The sequence below is a fragment of the Melospiza georgiana genome, chromosome Z (genome assembly GCF_028018845.1).
Source record: "Melospiza georgiana isolate bMelGeo1 chromosome Z, bMelGeo1.pri, whole genome shotgun sequence".
NCBI classification, from domain to species: Eukaryota; Metazoa; Chordata; class Aves; order Passeriformes; family Passerellidae; genus Melospiza; species Melospiza georgiana.
In genome coordinates, this window is record NC_080465.1 from 82,088,635 (window position 1) to 82,105,914 (window position 17,280).

General features: G+C 46.1%; 1 protein-coding gene across 1 annotated transcript; it reads right to left on the bottom strand.

Moving 5' to 3' along the window:
• Positions 1 to 538: 538 nt before the first annotated feature.
• Positions 539 to 16,870, bottom strand: CFAP53 (cilia and flagella associated protein 53). Its single transcript, XM_058044587.1, has 8 exons — positions 16,766 to 16,870; positions 15,319 to 15,548; positions 12,910 to 13,086; positions 7,017 to 7,320; positions 4,063 to 4,281; positions 2,858 to 3,074; positions 2,307 to 2,409; positions 539 to 915 (listed from the first exon to the last, which is right to left on the bottom strand). The coding sequence occupies exons 1-8, from the start codon at positions 16,868 to 16,870 to the stop codon at positions 693 to 695; spliced, it is 1,578 nt and encodes a 525-aa protein (XP_057900570.1). The 3' UTR covers positions 539 to 692.
• Between the last annotated feature and the right edge of the window lie 410 nt (positions 16,871 to 17,280).

Genomic DNA, 17,280 nt, shown 5'->3' on the forward strand with positions numbered 1-17,280 from the left:
CCTGTGCTGCTGTCTTAATTATGGTGTGCTCCTGCCCCCATTCCATGTGTTCGGTGTGGTGATCCAAGGAAACCCAGAGAGGCAGAGGTGTCATTGTACAGAAAATTACAGAGAATAAACCTCTTTACAAGACACCTCTAACTTCAGCCCTGCAGACTTAATTCTGCCCAATCAGAGGACTCACAGACTTGAGATCCACTATTCCACACATCATTCAACAGACACCAGAATCTGGCAAAAGAATATCAGCTTTTTAATGTTCACCCCACAGTAAAATACATTCAGAGTTTTATACTTGGTATCTAAATACAAACAAAATATTTTTGCAAATGTTTTCAGTTTAAAAGGCATTTTAATAAAAGTTTACTGAAAGTTTTCTACATGCTTTCTTTTTGCAGATTAAAAAGAATACCTGTGCTTTGTGCATGTCACAATAATACACCATTATGTTGTAGAGGGCAGACAGTATTCTGAATTAAAATGTCAAGCACTTTGGATTGGATCAGATTTGTAAAAAAAAAAAACCATGGGGGAAAAAATAAACTTTAAAATCCTATGTTTCTTGTAATTTCCAATTAAATGTTTTGAGTATCACAGCGGAGAGAGTTCTTCCAACTCAAGTCAGGCATAAGCATCCTAAGAAAATGTTTCAAAAGGCAACTGAGTGAGCTAAAATACCAAAGTAAGAGACCTTAAGAGGCAGGCCTTAGTGCCTTTTCTGCAGTGGGGGGCTTTACTTCAAACTTGTAGGTCATTGACTGAATGAACTCTATCTGTTCTTGGTACTGTCTCTCTGCTTCCATATTTGATTCTTCTTCTTTCTTCCTCTTCTCTTCTTCAGCTTTTTGGAGCAACTGTTGATAGGCAATTTGAGCTGTGAGCTGGTCTCTGTACTCTTTGGCCTTCTGTGCTTTTCTGGAAATGCCAAATGAATAGGTTATTTAAGCAGTGTGGGTAAAAAGGATAAACATTATTATTATTATGTAATCTGCTAGCATTCGAGCTTAGACCAAAGAACCATTCAAAGCTCCTTTTAGCAGTAAATAACTGCCACTATTTACCAAACGCTGCGTGCTAACCTTATGTTCTGCAGAGAGTTGACTGCACTCTGTTGTGTCCTAAAAAGCAGACTGTAAAACTGGTGTTTTATCACAAAGAGGGAAAGAACAACTCCCTGTAATCAGCATGCCCTCCCAGCCGTGGTGAGAGGATAGAGGATGGGGGTGCTGGGTCTCAGTCCATCCCTGGCTCAGGCTCCCGCTGCTGCTGACACCCATCCTCACCCTCCTGCTGAGAACAACTCCCTGCTGCACTGATACTGCTGCAAGTGGCTGTCAGGAGAAATCAATCTTCCACTGCACCTCAGGACTCGTGTGCTGCTTTCAGGCCCCTCTGGAGAAGCAGAGGAAGCCTTACGTGCTCAGGCCCTTCTGGAGCAGGAGTCAGACACTGGAATGCCAGCAGAGTAGTCAGCACTTGTGCGCTAACTCAACAGAGCTGAGCCACAAACCCTTCCTGACACTGCTGAGTGCCATCTCTGCTAAGTGGAGCATATCCCAGCTGGAGCCCAGCGCGTTTCCTTCACAAGGGTGACACTTCTGCCACAGCCAGGAGATTGTTCCCAATGCAGCCCTCAGAGAACACAACAGACACCGGCTCGGGAAGGAGCTACTCGTATCCCACGGACAGGAGAGGAGAAAGGGCAGGAGTACAAAAGGGGAGTGAGTGAGATAAAGCCCTTTGCCCAAGGCTTTGCATGACACCCAGAGGAACATTTCAGCTACTGCGTGTAAGGCTCTGCTCATCCAGAGGCACTAGGGAGAGCCCTGGGCAGCCGGGGTTACGTGCTGCAGCCGGGTGTTCTGGCGGCTGACACAGGATCGTTCGGGGGATGTCTGTGGGTGGGGTTTAGCAATAAGCCCGGACACACTTGCTCTCCTGGGGCAGGAACAAACAAACCTTTCATTAACCCTCCTCCCCAGTCACTTGTAACAACAGCTCACAGTATGAGGGGATGTGCTTAGGAAATTTGATTGATGTAAGTCACATGATGATTAAAAACACCTACACAAGGATATGTACCACTACCTTCTGAGGTCAGAATTAATCACTTAATACCAGCTGCAGCATCACAAGTCTGCTCTTGGGCAGTTTGGAACTGATAAGGTACATGGTGAAAAATCTCCTCTAAATAGAAAGAAGTCCACCCAGTGCTCTAGAGTTATCAGAAAACAATAATCAGCTCTCTCACAAGTTTAAAAGATTGGTCTGCAAAGAAATGACCTGATGACATAGAAGAAAAGTACCTTTTACGTTCTTCTTCCTCCTCATATTCAAATTTTCTGACTGCTTCAGCCATTGCCTTCTTCTCTTTAGCAATCTCTATTTTCCTTTCTTCTTTTTTCTGCACTGGAAAACAAAACCAGAAATCCTTTTAGAAGGTAACAGCTCTGCTGAGCTTGAAGGGCCAGTGAGACTGCATTTGGGCTAAGTAGCCTAAATAATAGGTTTGAGTTTTGTTGTTTCTGAAGTGCCACACAAACAACAGCAAGTGTATTCCCAGCTTATTTATTTTTCATCCACTCAGACCTGGATAGATTTCACATTCAGGGCTTCACAATAATATAATTAATAGCAATGACCGTTTGCCCATGCAATCCTCACTTTACCAGGCTTTGCTGTGGGGATGGCAATGGGGAATTAGTGCAAGGAATGCCTGTAGGAGTGCATTTTGGGAAGAGGCTCAGCGAGGGTCACATTGCTGTCCACTCTGTCACACAGTGTGTGCTGGGGCAATGCTGTTCCCAGCAGCAGGGTGTTGAGCTGCCTCTGCCCAGATGTGTGTTCAACCACTTACACTTCTCCTCCACCTGCGTCTGCCGTGCGATCAGGACATCTCTCAGCGAGTGAAACCGAGCTTCCCTCTCTCGTTTCTGTTTCTCAACCCTCTCGGCCCAAATCTTATCTCTCTCTTCCTTGAAGATCTGCTCATCCTCTCTTTCTTGCTCCTTCTCCTTCCTCAGCTGTTCAGCCAGATGATCCAGGTAAGAAAGTTGCTCCTTCAACAGCGTTTGCTGCAAACACACAGACATTTGCAGATATGAGTACATTAGTTCAAACAAGCCTTTCAAACCCTGACGAAAAGTGGTGGTTCCCAGCCACTGTGGGAGCTGGGAGCCCAGAGACCCTTCCAAAACCTGACACGGGAAAGAACTGCTCAGAATGCTCTACCGGGCAAATACAGAGTGATCCCTTTACCCACAGCAGCTCAGCTGCCTACAACACACCCATTTTACAGACTTTCCGCAGCTGACCAGGCTACTCCAGTATCACCCGCATTAAATATAATAATGTAATATAATATAATATATATTACCTCCTGTAATTCTGCAGCGAGGTCTAACATTGAATTGATACAACTTTCCTAACCACCTCTCTCCTGTGTCCTGAATACCCTAGACTCATTTGCATGCTAAAGTTGGACAATCTACTTGTTTTAACTTCAGGAAATGACAGACACATCCACTGATTCACTGCATCTCCAAGAAATAAAACATGAGAATTTGCATCTATCTATATATTGTTTTTAAATAATTTAATTTTTTTTAGTATTCATTAATTACAATAAGTTAAATATTTCCTTTCTTCTGCAGTTACAAATACTTGCTACATCAGGTCCATGAAACAAAAAATAGTTTTCCAGCCTCTATTATGTCCGTGCAGTGTAAGGATGATAAAGCTCAGGTGATTTATACACAATGAAATCAGCATGGAGGGACGGAATTCCAGGACTTCCTGAGAGCCCCCACTTCATTTATCCAGCCTGGTAGCCTTGCTGATTGCAAAGCAGGCTTTAAAGTGTTGTGGTTTTAACAGCTAATGGGCTTCTGCAGAGCTGCAGGGTGCTGGCAGGAGGAGAGGCAGCAGGCTGCTCAACAAAAGAATTATCTCATTCAGGGAGAAGGGCTTGTGTCTGCTCTCTGTTACCCTGTGCAGCTCACAGGGCCACAGAACTGGTCTACATGAGGTATTGCCCCACAAGCTCACCATGAAACACCTTACTTTTTTATTTCTTATCTTCTCATATTCCATGTCGGTGTCCTCCAAATCATTTTCCAAGGCCGCCTTCTCTTCGGCAAGTTGAATTTGTTTTTCTGCGTCAAGATGCTTCTGCCTGTCCTGCACTGCTTTGAGCAACACCTCCCTGCATTTCTTCTGCTGATACAGCTTCTTCCTCTCAAGGTCTTCATTTTCTTTCCTGAACTGGTGCAGCTCTTTTTCCTACATGGATAAAAGCAGCCAGCTTGTAAAATCACTGTGTAACTTCAAATTAAGTGCTGTCTATAGTTAGTTTATTGCAATAGTGAAGAGAAAGCCTTGCTGGCAACACAGAATTAGTGTCATCCACTGGACCTGGTAAAGCCTGAACATTTTAGCATATCTTTCACTAGAATTCAGGATTTTTATCGGTAACCATCACATGCAATTCAATATAAAAACGGGATTGTGCCTGGTATTTTACAAATGTTTCAGACAGATAGACAGAGTAATCTCTTTAGGGAAATCAGTATCATTGCAGCATTTTTGATCTATATCCAGGTGTTCATACACAGCCATAAGCACTGACAAATAACAGGGCCATGTGTTCCTGCTTTTTCTGTAGATATTATGTGTCCTCTGCCTGTGTTGGGTGTTCAGAGCACAGCATCTCTACCAGTCATAAGGCTGCTACAAGTCAGTGATTGTATCTTTGTGTTCTGATGGGCACTTACTGAATTTTCATGGTTTCAAATCATCCCACTTCGTATTGGAAAGAACTTTATATTCCACCTTATATTGAAAAAACGTGCAGTGAAACTAAGTTCTTAAAAAAGAAACAATGACAGATCGAAAATGCCTATTTGAGATCAAATAAGTATTTGTGTATTCAAGATAATTTAGCCACAAAAAATTTCAAAAGTAGCATCATTAAGTAATTCATAAGCATAATTTCTGGACAACTGAATAAGTGTATAAGCACAACTGCACTGAAATATAGTCATAACACAGTGCGTGACCATCATTAGCACTGTATTATCTCAGAAATCATGCTTCAGCTGTCTCTAAGGCACACACTTTTTTGTTAACCTGTTTTTAAATTAAATGTCTCTTTTGTAATGTGAATGAGTCTTTAAAAATGCCTTAGCAGATTTGTCATAAACAGCATGTCTAATCTTTCCATAGGGAAGCAGAAGCTGCACTCCCTAACAAATATCCCTTTTTATTCTGGACATAAAGCACCCACGGGTTCTTGCAGTATTCCAGAGCCAAAGCTGACTTTATAACTGCCTGAACTGTCAAATTCACTTTCAGAAGCTGGTGAAACAGCTTTGAAACTCAATATATATATATAATTTGAGGAATAGCATTAGAAATCCAAAGCTTTGAACAGCAAAGGTGGAAAGAAAGCAGAAATAGTTAGCAGTCAGCTGTGCAAGGTGGCACCTGTCTCTGGATGAATTCTGACATCAGTGAAGCTGTGTGAGAGCAGCCAAGGATGGGATCCATGAAAGACTGCTCACTGGGGTAACACAATGTCACAAATGTGCAAAGAAGTGTTTACCAACCACCCTTCTGCAAGCCAGGATCAAAGTGCTATGGCACACAAGAAATTCTTGACACTACAGTCGGGATAACATGAAGTCAATCACTTTCCAAGAAATCACAATTCTTTAAGGCACAAATAGGACAAAGAAGGAAGGCAGCTAATGTAGGTAATGTAGCTAAAGCAAAAATTGCTGTCCCTGCTTTGTCATCCACTTCTGAGATATCCTGGTGCACACATGTGGTCTACCCTGCCAAAGGTGCAAATTTTCCTTCACTAAATATTCTATTTTTATAGCAATGGCCAGGAGAAACCTTTATGCACACTTATCTGCCCATTCACCCAGATGAAACTCCTGGTCATTAGGGGCTACCAGCCTGCAATGAAAAACTTGTAATGAGACCATCTGCCACTCTGCTGAGAATGGATTACATTGCATTTTCCATACAGAAACTCTCCTTCAAAGAAAGCTCTTTTTATTCAGAGACTCAACCACTTCACTAGAAATGTATCTCCTTGACAGAGCCCCAGGCTGCTGTCTCCAGGGGAAGATGCAGAGCCTTCCATTCTAATAGTGCTTTTCTGAAAAGGCCAGTTAAGGAACAGCATTCTTTGCCTGGGAGGTTTGGCAGTGCCTTAGAAGTTGTTACAAGAAAATAATTCTGTTCTACATGTTTTTAAATAAGCAAAACATTAGTCTAGCTTGGAATATTTCCACAGCCAGCATTTTCAGAGCTTTAGATTCATTATTGTCTCATTTTTATAAAATGGGGAAGCATATATGATGCCAGCACCAGCTTCCAGTGTCTAACAGAGTATCCTGAGTGATCATTCAGCCTCTACATGTAAACAGCTGCAAAATGAAGATTGAGTCTGAGCTAAATAGCCTCCCGTAAGTCAAAGTCAACATAGAATACTGAACTAGCAAGCCACACTAAAGCCAGCAAAACTACAGCAGGAGAGATGGATAAGGTAGCCAAATGCCTCCTGCGATGTGAGCTCAACAGCAGGCAGGTCTAACAGGCAAGAGAGCTTAAGTGCTGCTTGCTAATTTGCTTTAAAAATATATATAAAATAAATATTTCAGCTGGGAAACAAGATTCCCCACTATCCTCCAGGAAACTGGAAATCAAAAAGCAACAAAGGTATTTGGCAAAAGCTTTAAAATGTTTCCATTTCCCACAGCACCTCTGAGAGACTGAGTGCCAAAACCCTTTAGAATGCTGAGTTTCAAAAGAAGTGTTTCCCTCTGTAAAAGGGAATGCCTTTGCCACAGCTCTGAAAAGAGGCTTAGCTCAGCACAGCACAGGCTCAGATACTAATGGTATCAGTAAAGATACAAATAAGGTATGGATTAGTTTAAATGTCTAGTAAGCCTATCATTAGAAGGGCCTTCTGCCCAAGCCTGAGTGCAGAGCACTGTGGAAATTACCATCCTTTCAGCCTCCTGTCTGATCTCCTGCTTCTTCTCCTCCCTGCGAGCGGCATGCACGGCCACCTGGGCATCGAGCACATCCACCATCTCCCGGATCCGCGCTGCCGCCTCCTGCGCCTTCAGCTCCGCTTCCTGGTCCTTAGCCAGCAGCTCCTTCTCACAAATCTCTTCCAACTCCCGCTCCTGCATCTTCTCTTCCTCTTTCAGCATCTCCTTCAGAGCCTGCTGGGCCAGCTGGCAGTCAACCAGCTCCTTCTCACTCAGTTTTTTACAGTGTTCGCGATACTCGTGACATCGGTTTCTGGAAGGCAACGTAAAAGTTTTTTTAAAAAGTCTCAAAACAATAAGCAGGTCTGGAGGTGTGTGGTGAATGAAGGCTCTCAGCTCATCACTGCTCAAAATACAGCAACCCCAGACACCAGTTATACGCCTGGTCTGACACTGATTCCTTGTGGAACCTAAGGAACCACAGAGAGCCTGATTTGATGGAGGTTTTGACATTAATGAGCTGAAGGATTTGAATTTGTAAAAAAGGCCTGAATCAACTTCTTCACAAGGGGAAGGGAAGAGGCAGCAGTGATCTCTGCTCCCTGTGACAGGGACAGGACCCAGAGAGAATGGCTGGAGCTGTGCCAGAGAGGTTTGGGTGGGATATCAGGGAAAGGCTCTTCCCCAGAGGGTGCTGGCCCTGCCCCGGCTCCCCAGGGATGGGCACAGCCCCGAGGCTGCCAGAGCTCCAGGAGCCTTTGGACAGTGCTGCCAGGGATGCCCAGGGTGGGATTGCTGAGGAGCTGTGCAGGGCAGGGGCTGGGCTGGGTGATCCTTGGGGGTCCCTTCCAAGGTGATCCTTGGGGGTCCCTTCCAGCTTGGGATATTCTGTGAGTGTAAATGAACACACAATGCATCCACACATTGCATACACAATGTGTACTCTACATATAGCTGGGACGTAGGGGGTTGTGTGCATATATACCTTTTATTAACATATAAAACATATGCATGCTACACTTATTCAAACATGTAGGTTGGTCTCTATTCAAACGAAGACAGAATAGGTTGGTAAGTCACCTGAAAGCTCATTCATATTCAGAAAATACTGTGACCGTGGAAATGTGGGTTACACGGTTGAGCAGGAACCACTAGAAATTTATTAATTTTTAAAGTCAAGTTCTATGGGATAATTCAGACAAGTCACAAGAAAAACCTGGAGAAGGTAGAAAGTCAAACAAGTAATGCAGCTTTCAATTTTCATTTACTCTCTGCAACTGAGTTGCATATAAAGAGGTAATTTATCTTCAGTTGAAGAACACTACTCTAATTGCAGATCCCGCTTTTACTTTTGCAAACAAAGCACTGTTGAGATCAACACATGCCATAAAACATTATTTAATTTGAACAATCTGCAGGTACTTTAATTCTGTTCTATAAACAGGATATAGATTTTCATTAAGTCAGAATGTGAAACTGGCAGACAAAGGTGAAGACCAGCAAGTGTGAAGGATGTACAAGTCTGAGGATGTGTGACAGACACATGTGAATGCTGCAAAGTGAAAAGATATCTCACAATTTCATGCTGAATGAAACTATCTATGCAGATTATTGCAAAGGTGTTTAGGAATTCACGGAAGATATCACAGCCTGAATCATGAACAACTTGACAGCAGCAGCAGTTACCTGCGCAATGCAAAATACTATGACACTACACAAGCTTTAGCTGACTATCCTGTGTAAAAAAATATTAAATATTCATCAGGCAATTACCTCAATGCTATTACCAATCTCCATATCAGGGTAGTTATTTAATTTTCAGAGCAGAGGTCTCACCACATTTTCTCCCTGCTGCCATTCAACAGTCACTGCCTCACATTTCCCTGGGGACAAGGAAATCTCTCTGTTCATCCTCTTGGCTAAAGCACCCAGTGCCGTGGAGCCTATGCTGAAAGGTGAAGGGCACTGACACAAACAGCAAAAGGGGCAGCACTGCTGTGAAAACATTTCCATTCTGCTTGCTCTTTGTTGAACCTGCCCCAGCCTGAACCCCCTGCCCTGGGCTGATCCCCAGCGTGGGCAGCAGGGCAGGGGGATCCTGCCCCTGTGCCCCTGGGCTCAGGTGAGAGCCCACCTGCAGAGCTGCCCCAGCCCTGGCTCCAGCAGCACAAGGAGCTGGAGCTGCTGCAGCCAGTGCAGAGGAGGCCACGGAGCTGCTGCCAGGGCTGGAGCCCCTCTGCTCTGGAGCCAGCCTGGCACAGCTGGGGCTGCTCAGCTGCACCAGAGAAGCTCCAGGGACACCTCAGAGCCCCTGCCAGGGCCTCCAGGGGCTCCAGGAGAGCTGCACAGCCCCTGGGGACAAGGCAGGCAGGGACAGCACCCAGGCAATGGCTCCCACGGCCAGAGGGCAGGCACAGATTCTGGCACATTGGGAATTAGGAATTGCTGGCTGGGAGGGTGGGCAGGCCCTAGCCCAGGGTGCCCAGAGCAGCTGTGGCTGCCCCTGGATCCCTGGCAGTGCCCCAGGCCAGGCTGGATGGGACTGGGAGCAGCCTGGGACAGTGGGAGCTGTCCCTGCCCACAATAAAGATGACTTTGAAGGCCCCTTCCAATCCAAACCATTCCATGATGAGATGCTGTAGTTCAGTGCCAGTGCAGACTGGTGAAAAGGGATGGTTGTTTTACCTCTTGGACGAGACAGGAACCTCCTGACCACTGTTTAACCCAGCAATAATAGCAGAGAGCAGCACAGGGATGAGCCATGGCGCGTTCCAAGGAGCACCCCTGCTCCCAGCAGGTCATCAAACGTACTACGTCATTGATGGTTTTCTTACATTTCACCACTGGAATCTATCTTTCATCTCCTGGGCGGGAGTTAGTGGTGATGAAAGACCACAACACCAATTGGTCTTCATGAAAAACATATTTCTCAAATGTTGTGAGGGAAACATGCTATTATTAAGACTCTAAATCTTGCTATAATTAAAATTCTACATCTGACAATTATCAATCACTGTATTACCTTAACACAATGAGTTCAAGGTTCTCTCAGCATTGAAGGAATAAAGAACTAGTTATTCTTTTCTGTGATTATAAACTAATCTGATATTTATTGAATTCCCACAGGGGAGTAGAAGTTAATTATGTTCAGCATTGTTAGAATTTTAATATAAAATAACCCTGTAATTGCTTGATTTCATCAAAATAATTCCCTCAAAGCAGCTTTTACACCAACCCATAAACATCTGCTCCCCCAGATGGCAGGTTTTCTTCCTCACTTTGCTATCCTAAGCTTCTTAAGATTAAAACTGTGCCTGGATGTGGCTACCTCCCAAAGATGGAACCTCCCCAGTTATTCATTCATTTTATGGCTGCAGCACAATGTTGCTGGGATAACATCATACCCCATATGGATGCTTCTGATGTTACCACAAGAAAGAGGATGTGATCTGTGTTTTATGCAAATTTTAAGACATTGCAGTTTTCTTTTAAGTTACCAATGATGAACATGCCCTCAGGCTAGCACTGGCTGAGTCTCTTCTCAGACAAGGTGTAGCCCTCCCTGAAAATGAATTCCAGCAGGATTCCCATGGTCCAAGCCTTGTCCCCTCTGTCACCTTGTGACAAAGGACGCCTCCTGGTTAACATTACTACTGAGAAGCTGTTACACCTGTACCCTCAGGCCATGGCAACCAGCCATAAAAAATAAAAAATGCTCTGGAATAATGTCTGACAGGGTAGGTGCTCCTATACCTCAAGGTTTGAGAATCCATGCCTGGAGCACCTTGCTTGGAGTTACAGGAAATACAAATTAGTCTGTATCAGGTTTCAGAAAGATATTCAAAAGAGTTGAAAATCCACAGGCAAAGAGAAACAGAAAATCACATGTGTATCCACCTGCTACTTTCCAGGGCTCCTGGGTGTGCCCTGGAGTAATCATCTCCAAAGGGGGGCAGGTGTGCAGAAAGAGAATATGTTTTATACCATTGATAAATAACATTAAAAAGTAAAAAAAGGCATTTATTTAATCTTTACCTCATCCTTTTTAATTTCTATTTGTGCATATGTTTTATAATGTACACAATATATCAGTACAGTATATTATTACATATTTATATAATTGATAAATAAACATTTTGGGGTGAATGTTAAAAGTTTTTACATCCAGGGGGTTGCAGTCAGAGGATCGGAGACCATTACTCCAGAGGACAGGCTATGACACAATTACAGACTCCTGCTTGTGAATTTTCAGTAAGTGTTGGTCTCCTGAGCAGAAAATCCTGCTCCCTGATCTCTGCCTGGACCAGGATGGTTTAGGAGGAGGAGTAACATCTAACAGCTAAAAAAAAGCATACCTGGGACTCCTTAAACAAGACAAATAGATGCAGATAAACCAAGACTGCCACCCACAACAGCTGTGAGGAGAGATGGTTTCACTGCCTCCAAATCCTCTGAAACATGCAGCCAGCAGAACACCAACAATAAAGCTCCAACAACACCTTTTAACAGGATGCTGTGTGGTGTGAATATGGCTTAGATCGCAGAGCAGAGTGGGAAAGGTAAAAGGACAATATAGGATGGAATATTCCCATGAGACTGAGTGAGCCATAGATCAACAGGGCTACACCAGGAAGACAAAGGACCTGAGACATTAGGACAGGCAACTACAGCATGGAACTTCAAGTATGTGTCACCAGATGATGGAGTTCAGTGGCGTGATTCATTTTGCAATTAAAATATCTAAAATTAGACACCTGAACAGGAATGTGCATATATGCTAAATTCCCACTCTGATCAATGAGAACCTAATTAAAGTCAGTAGAGGCTGGGGTGCAGCTCAGCTGACAGGGCAGGATAAGCCTGTTTGGGACTGACTTTAGGTTCCTGTAACTGTCCTGATTTTGGTGAAGTTTTGAATAGAACAGGAATGCAGATTCCCAGTGAATATAAAATTACCACTACTTAGACTTATCTACCTTTAGGTAGCATCTCCCTGGTGTGTAAAACAAGCTACAAGTACAAAATAAAATGCACTCCAGCAGCACCCCCTCCAGACTATTTTAAAAGTGAGTTTTGATCACTTTGTGTGATAGATAGAGAACAAACCAGAAGCTGCAAAAGTCAAGGGCCACATTTTCAAACCACCATGTGAAGTTCTAACACCTGTCCAAGTCAATAAACACCACATTTTAACAAATATTTACCTGTGGAATTAGTTAATTAGTGTTTATGCACAAGTAAGAGCCAATGTTGATTTTTATCCCCAGCCTGGGCACACTGAGAAGCAGGTGTTGTAGATTTCACAGTACCGTGGGAGACTGGGAAAGACACTTGAAATAATCACAATTAAATAACATTATTATTTTTTCTTTCATCCCTCCCTCGGAAAACCAGATTTACAAGAATGGGACAAGGCAGACTTCATGCCAAAGCCTCAGGTCCTAGTAAGTACCTGCAAGTTACTGCTTTCGGTCAGGAAGACTTGGCACAGAACTTCAGGCTGCATTAAACCCTTAGCTGCTACTCTTGAAAAGCATGCATTAAATAAAAAACACTGTCTGTTTGGACAATCTTACATTTCAGGAATCTTTACTGACATATTATCTTAGTAAGCTTGATTTAGGCCAAATTAACCTTCCCTGCAGCCTGTTCACTCCAACAGTATAAAGCTGGAACAGGAATTACAAAAAGGGTTGACTTGGCAGGTGAAATGCAGGGATGCTTATGTGCAACAAGGAGGACACACTACACTTGCAAGAATTAAGTACTCTGATTTTTTCTTACTGTTTCAACCACTTTCATCTTTCCTTCCTCTGTTTATTATTGCCATCTTCTTTTTAAAATGTCCCTATATATTTACTTTGGGCAAATTCTCTTTTATAAGATATTTTTATGGCAATACCTGAACTGTTGCTCTCGTTTTTCAGCCACAACTCGCAGTCTTTCTTGCTCCCTCTTCTCCTTCAGTAATTTTGCTTGTTCCTTCAAGTTTGCTTCTTTCTGCTGTGCCTTTTCCTCATCAAGTGCATTCACCTCAGCAAGGTGCCTGGTCTCCTCTGCCTCCAGAAAGTCACGGAGCCTGTAATGAAAACATTTGAATAAAGGCTAAATCAATCCTTCAGTCAAAGGACAAAGTTTTTGTCTCTGCTATTAACAGAAAGTGGGTACTGGACTGCTTTTAACACCTCTTACAAATGTCAGAGAAGTGAACATCAAATTTTAACTCAGGGATCATTCATGTTTGTGTCCATCAAGGGAATCTTACAGCACAACATGAGTGATCCTGTCAGGCACAGTCTAAACTCCTGATCTTACAAACCCACTTTCAACGTTGCTTTATGACTTCAGTTCCCCATTCATCAAATTATTCTATTTCTCAGACTACATTTGTCACCAGCTGATAACAATTAGATTTTGTGCTATGGTTGTCCTTCAGCACAGACCCACAGACTAATATCCTGAGCTGGAAGGGACCCCCAAGGATCACCCAGTCCAGCTCCTGACCCTACAGACACCCCAACAATCCCAGCCTGGGCATCCCTGGCAGTGCTGTCCAAAGGCTCTGGGAGCTCTGGCAGCCTCGGGGAGCCTGGTCAGTTCCCCACAACTCTCTGGGAGAAAAACCTTTCCCTGATGCCCTCCCTCCTCTATGCATCTATAATTCCATCTTCTCTCAAATGACCTCTTGATATTTTTGCATCACTCTGCAGAACACTTCATCCTGAAATATCTTTGATGAGAAAATTATGTCAAATAGACAGTTTTTAAATACATCATAATTTACTTCTCTGTTAATCCCAGCAGTGAGAAACCAGGGGCTGCAGAGTCCAGAAATCAGTGATTTCAGCCAATACACCACAGTGTCTCGGCAGAAAGGGCCCTGGGGGTCCCGGCAGCCGAACTGAGCGCAGGCCAATGATGCACCCTTGTGGCAAAGAGAGCCACTGGCAGCTTGGGCTGCGGGAGGAGCAGCACTGCCAGCGGGCCCAGGGAGGGCACCCTCCTCCCGGCGCTGCTGAGACTCCAGCGGAGCGCTGGCTCCAGCTCCAGGCGCTGCAGCACCGCAAGGACACGGCCTCGGCAGAGCGTGACAGTGGAGGGACACTGGGGGACTGCAGCACCTCTCCCAACAGGAGCATCTCTCCTAAAGTTCCTTCTCTCCTGAGAGAGCAGGACTCTCCAGCCTGGAGAAGGCACAGAGGGATCTTAGCAATGCACCTAAACTCCTGAAGGGAGGGAATGCAGGAAAGACAGACATCTACTCCTCAGTAGTGCTCAGTGGTGGGACAAGGGGCCACAAATTAAACCACGTGAAATTCCAAAGAACAGAAGAAAACATTTATTTTTCTTCTTACTGTGAGTGGGGTGAGATACTGGACACGATGCTCACAGAGGTGATTCAGTCTCCATGTGTGGAGACAAGCAAAACCCAATGGATACACACTCCTGGACACCCTGCTCTAGGTGACTCCAGGGAGACTCTCAGGGGGCTCCTTCTAACCCCAGTGCTTCTGTGGAACCATGTGCAATTCCCCTGAAGGCGCATTAGACCAGGACAGTTTCTAACCAAACAGTTTCTAACCAAACTGATGACCTTCACAGCTACAAAGTCACTTGACATGAAACAGTAACTGAGAAATTAAATCACAATACTTTTTCCAAAGATCAGTACAGCATAATTATGTTCTTTACATGGCAGCAATGTGCTTCACCTTTAATATTTTTCAAAGACTTCTGGAAAATTTTAATTTTTTCAGCTGACTGTGCTGCAAAGTGTTATTTGTAGGAGCTAAACATCAGCTTGACAAATTAGCAACAAAACCCTCAGTGACACTGAACTGAGAGAATTTCTGACACTTTGCTACCCAGAGAAACTGTGAATGCCCACAACAGGGTGGATGGAACTAGATGAGCCCATCCACCCTGGAATTCTATGATTCTGTGCCCCACCTTTGGAAGTGCTCCAGGCCAGTTGGGACAAGGCTTGGAGCAACCTGGTCAGGCGGGAGGTGTCCCTGCCGGGGTGCTTGGAACAAGATGAGCTTTAAGGTCCCTTCCAACCCAAACCATTCCACCATTTTATGATTGTATCAAGGTACTCTTCAATCTCTTTAAAAATCAAGCAATGAAAGTGCTATGCCACTACTTCTGCGCTTGTCTGCGGCAGACAGGAGGCGCCAAATGCCGCCTCAGCTACACAGTTACTGTGTTTGAACGCATGTCACTGGTGCCGGGCTCTCTGAGCCCACACGGGTGCATCATTCCCTCACGGAAAACAGCAGGGGCGCTGCACTGGCTACTTGTTTGCTACCTCTCTCTCCTCACTTCGACCTCCTTCAGGTACTGCTGCAGCGTGGCCCGGACCTTCCTCTCGGCAGCGCGCTGCATCCATTTCTCCTCGCCGCCCTTGTGCCAGTCGGAGACACTGCGGTAGTGGCGGAGCATCCGCAGGTCACGTTCATACTCACGCTGCTCCTCCTCCAGCGCCCTCTCGGCCAAAATCGTCTCTTCGAACAGGTCTCTCTTGGTGGGCTTGGCTAGCTGCGAGAGAAAGGAAATGGAGAAAGCGTGGAGACCTCGTAGCACCCTTCCAAAGATGTGAAGGGGCCCACAGTGAATCCAGAGAGAGACTTCATCAGGAATTGTAGTGACAGGACAAGGGAAATGGGTACAGAGTGAAAGAGGGGAAATTTAGGCTAAATGTAGGAAAAAATTCTTCTTTGTGACGGTGGTGAGGCACCCACACAGGTTTCCCAGAGAAGCTGTGGCTGTTCCTGGATCCCTGGAAGTGTCCAAGGCCAGGCTGGATGGGGCTTGGAGCAACCTGGGGTAGTGGAAAATGCCCCTGCCCATGGCAGGGGGTGGCACTGGGTGAGCTTTAAGGTCCCTTCCAACACAAAACATTCATGGGTGAAAAGTCTGAGTGTTTTTCAGTTGAATTCATGACTGTGCAAGTACCTAATACCAAATGATGAGTTCACAGTAATTATGGGGTAATCTCAGAATCACTGAGGCTGGAAAAGAACTCCAGGATCATCAAGTCCCCACCTTGTCACCCAGCCCAGGGTACTGAGTGCCATGTCCCATCCTTCCTTGGACACCTCCAAGGACAGGGACTCCAACACCTCCCTGGGCAGACCCTTCCAAGGCCTGAACGTCTTTTCTGTGAAGAAATTCCTCTTAAATTAGACAAGCCCTGCCTACATCCCCATAGCTTCAGGCTCCCCAGGACCCCCAAACACAGCACCGGGCTCCTCAGGACCCCCAAAAAGATCACCAGGCTCCCCAGGACTCCTCACACAGCACCAGGTTCCCCGGGACCCCCAAACACAACACCGGGCTGTCCAGGACATTCAAATACAGCACTGGGCTCCCCGGGACCTTCAAATACAGCACCGGGCTGTCCGGGACCCTCAAACACAACACCGGGCTCCCCAGGACCCTTCACACAGCATCGGGCTCCCCGGGATCTCTCACACAGCACCCGGGCTCCCCAGGACATTCAAACACAGCACCGGGCTCCCCGGGATCTCTCACACAGCACCGGGCTCCCCGGGACCTTCAAACACAGCACCGGGCTCCCCGGGAGCTCTCACACAACACGGGGCTCCCCAGGACCTTCAAACACAGCACCGGGCTCTCCGGGACCCCTCCCAGCTGCTCCCAGAGGGTCCCGCTTCAGCCGGCCCCGCTCTGGGGCTCGACCCCCACGTCCCCGCAGCTCCCTGGAGCACAGCAGCCCCGGTGTGGCCCCTCACCACCGCCACTTCGCCCGGCAGCGGCCCGCAGCCGGTGAACTCCCGGCGCCTCTGTGTGTGAGAGCAGTGAGGGGGCCGGGGACGGGGCGGGGGCCGCGCCGCCATGGCGGATGGAAGTGCCGCCGTTGCTGAGGGGACGCGCGCGGGACGGAAGTGGCATCATGGCGGCGGGGGCGCTGAGGGGTGTCCAGCGTGGATGGGGTTCTGAAGGTGTCCCGGTGTTAAAAACGGGACCACACTACCGGTACTAAAGTGACTTTAGCATTTATTATAATAAAAAGGCCTAAAGCATGGGAGCCCGCGGGTCAAGCAGGAGCGTTCCCGTCGAGGATGCTGCAGCGCCGGCCCTCCGTCTTCTTGAGCAGCTATGTACCGATGCATGGCAGGGGCGCTGAGGGATGTCCTGGCATGGAGGAGGCGCTGAGGGGTGTCCCGGCCGGCTGGGGGCGGTGAGGGGTGTCCTGGCATGGCGGGGACACTGAGGCGTGTCCCGGCATGGCGGGGGAGCTGAGGGG

Coding starts and splice junctions, on each gene's coding strand:
- CFAP53 (XM_058044587.1), bottom strand. CDS start 16,870: ATGGCGGCGCGGCCCCCGCCCCGTCCCCGGCCCCCTCACTGCTCTCAC. Junction 3,075..4,062: donor AGAAGATAAGAAATAAAAAA/GTAAGGTGTTTC, acceptor GTGTGTTTGCAG/CAAACGCTGTTGAAGGAGCA. Junction 2,410..2,857: donor GACGCAGGTGGAGGAGAAGT/GTAAGTGGTTGA, acceptor TTTGTTTTCCAG/TGCAGAAAAAAGAAGAAAGG.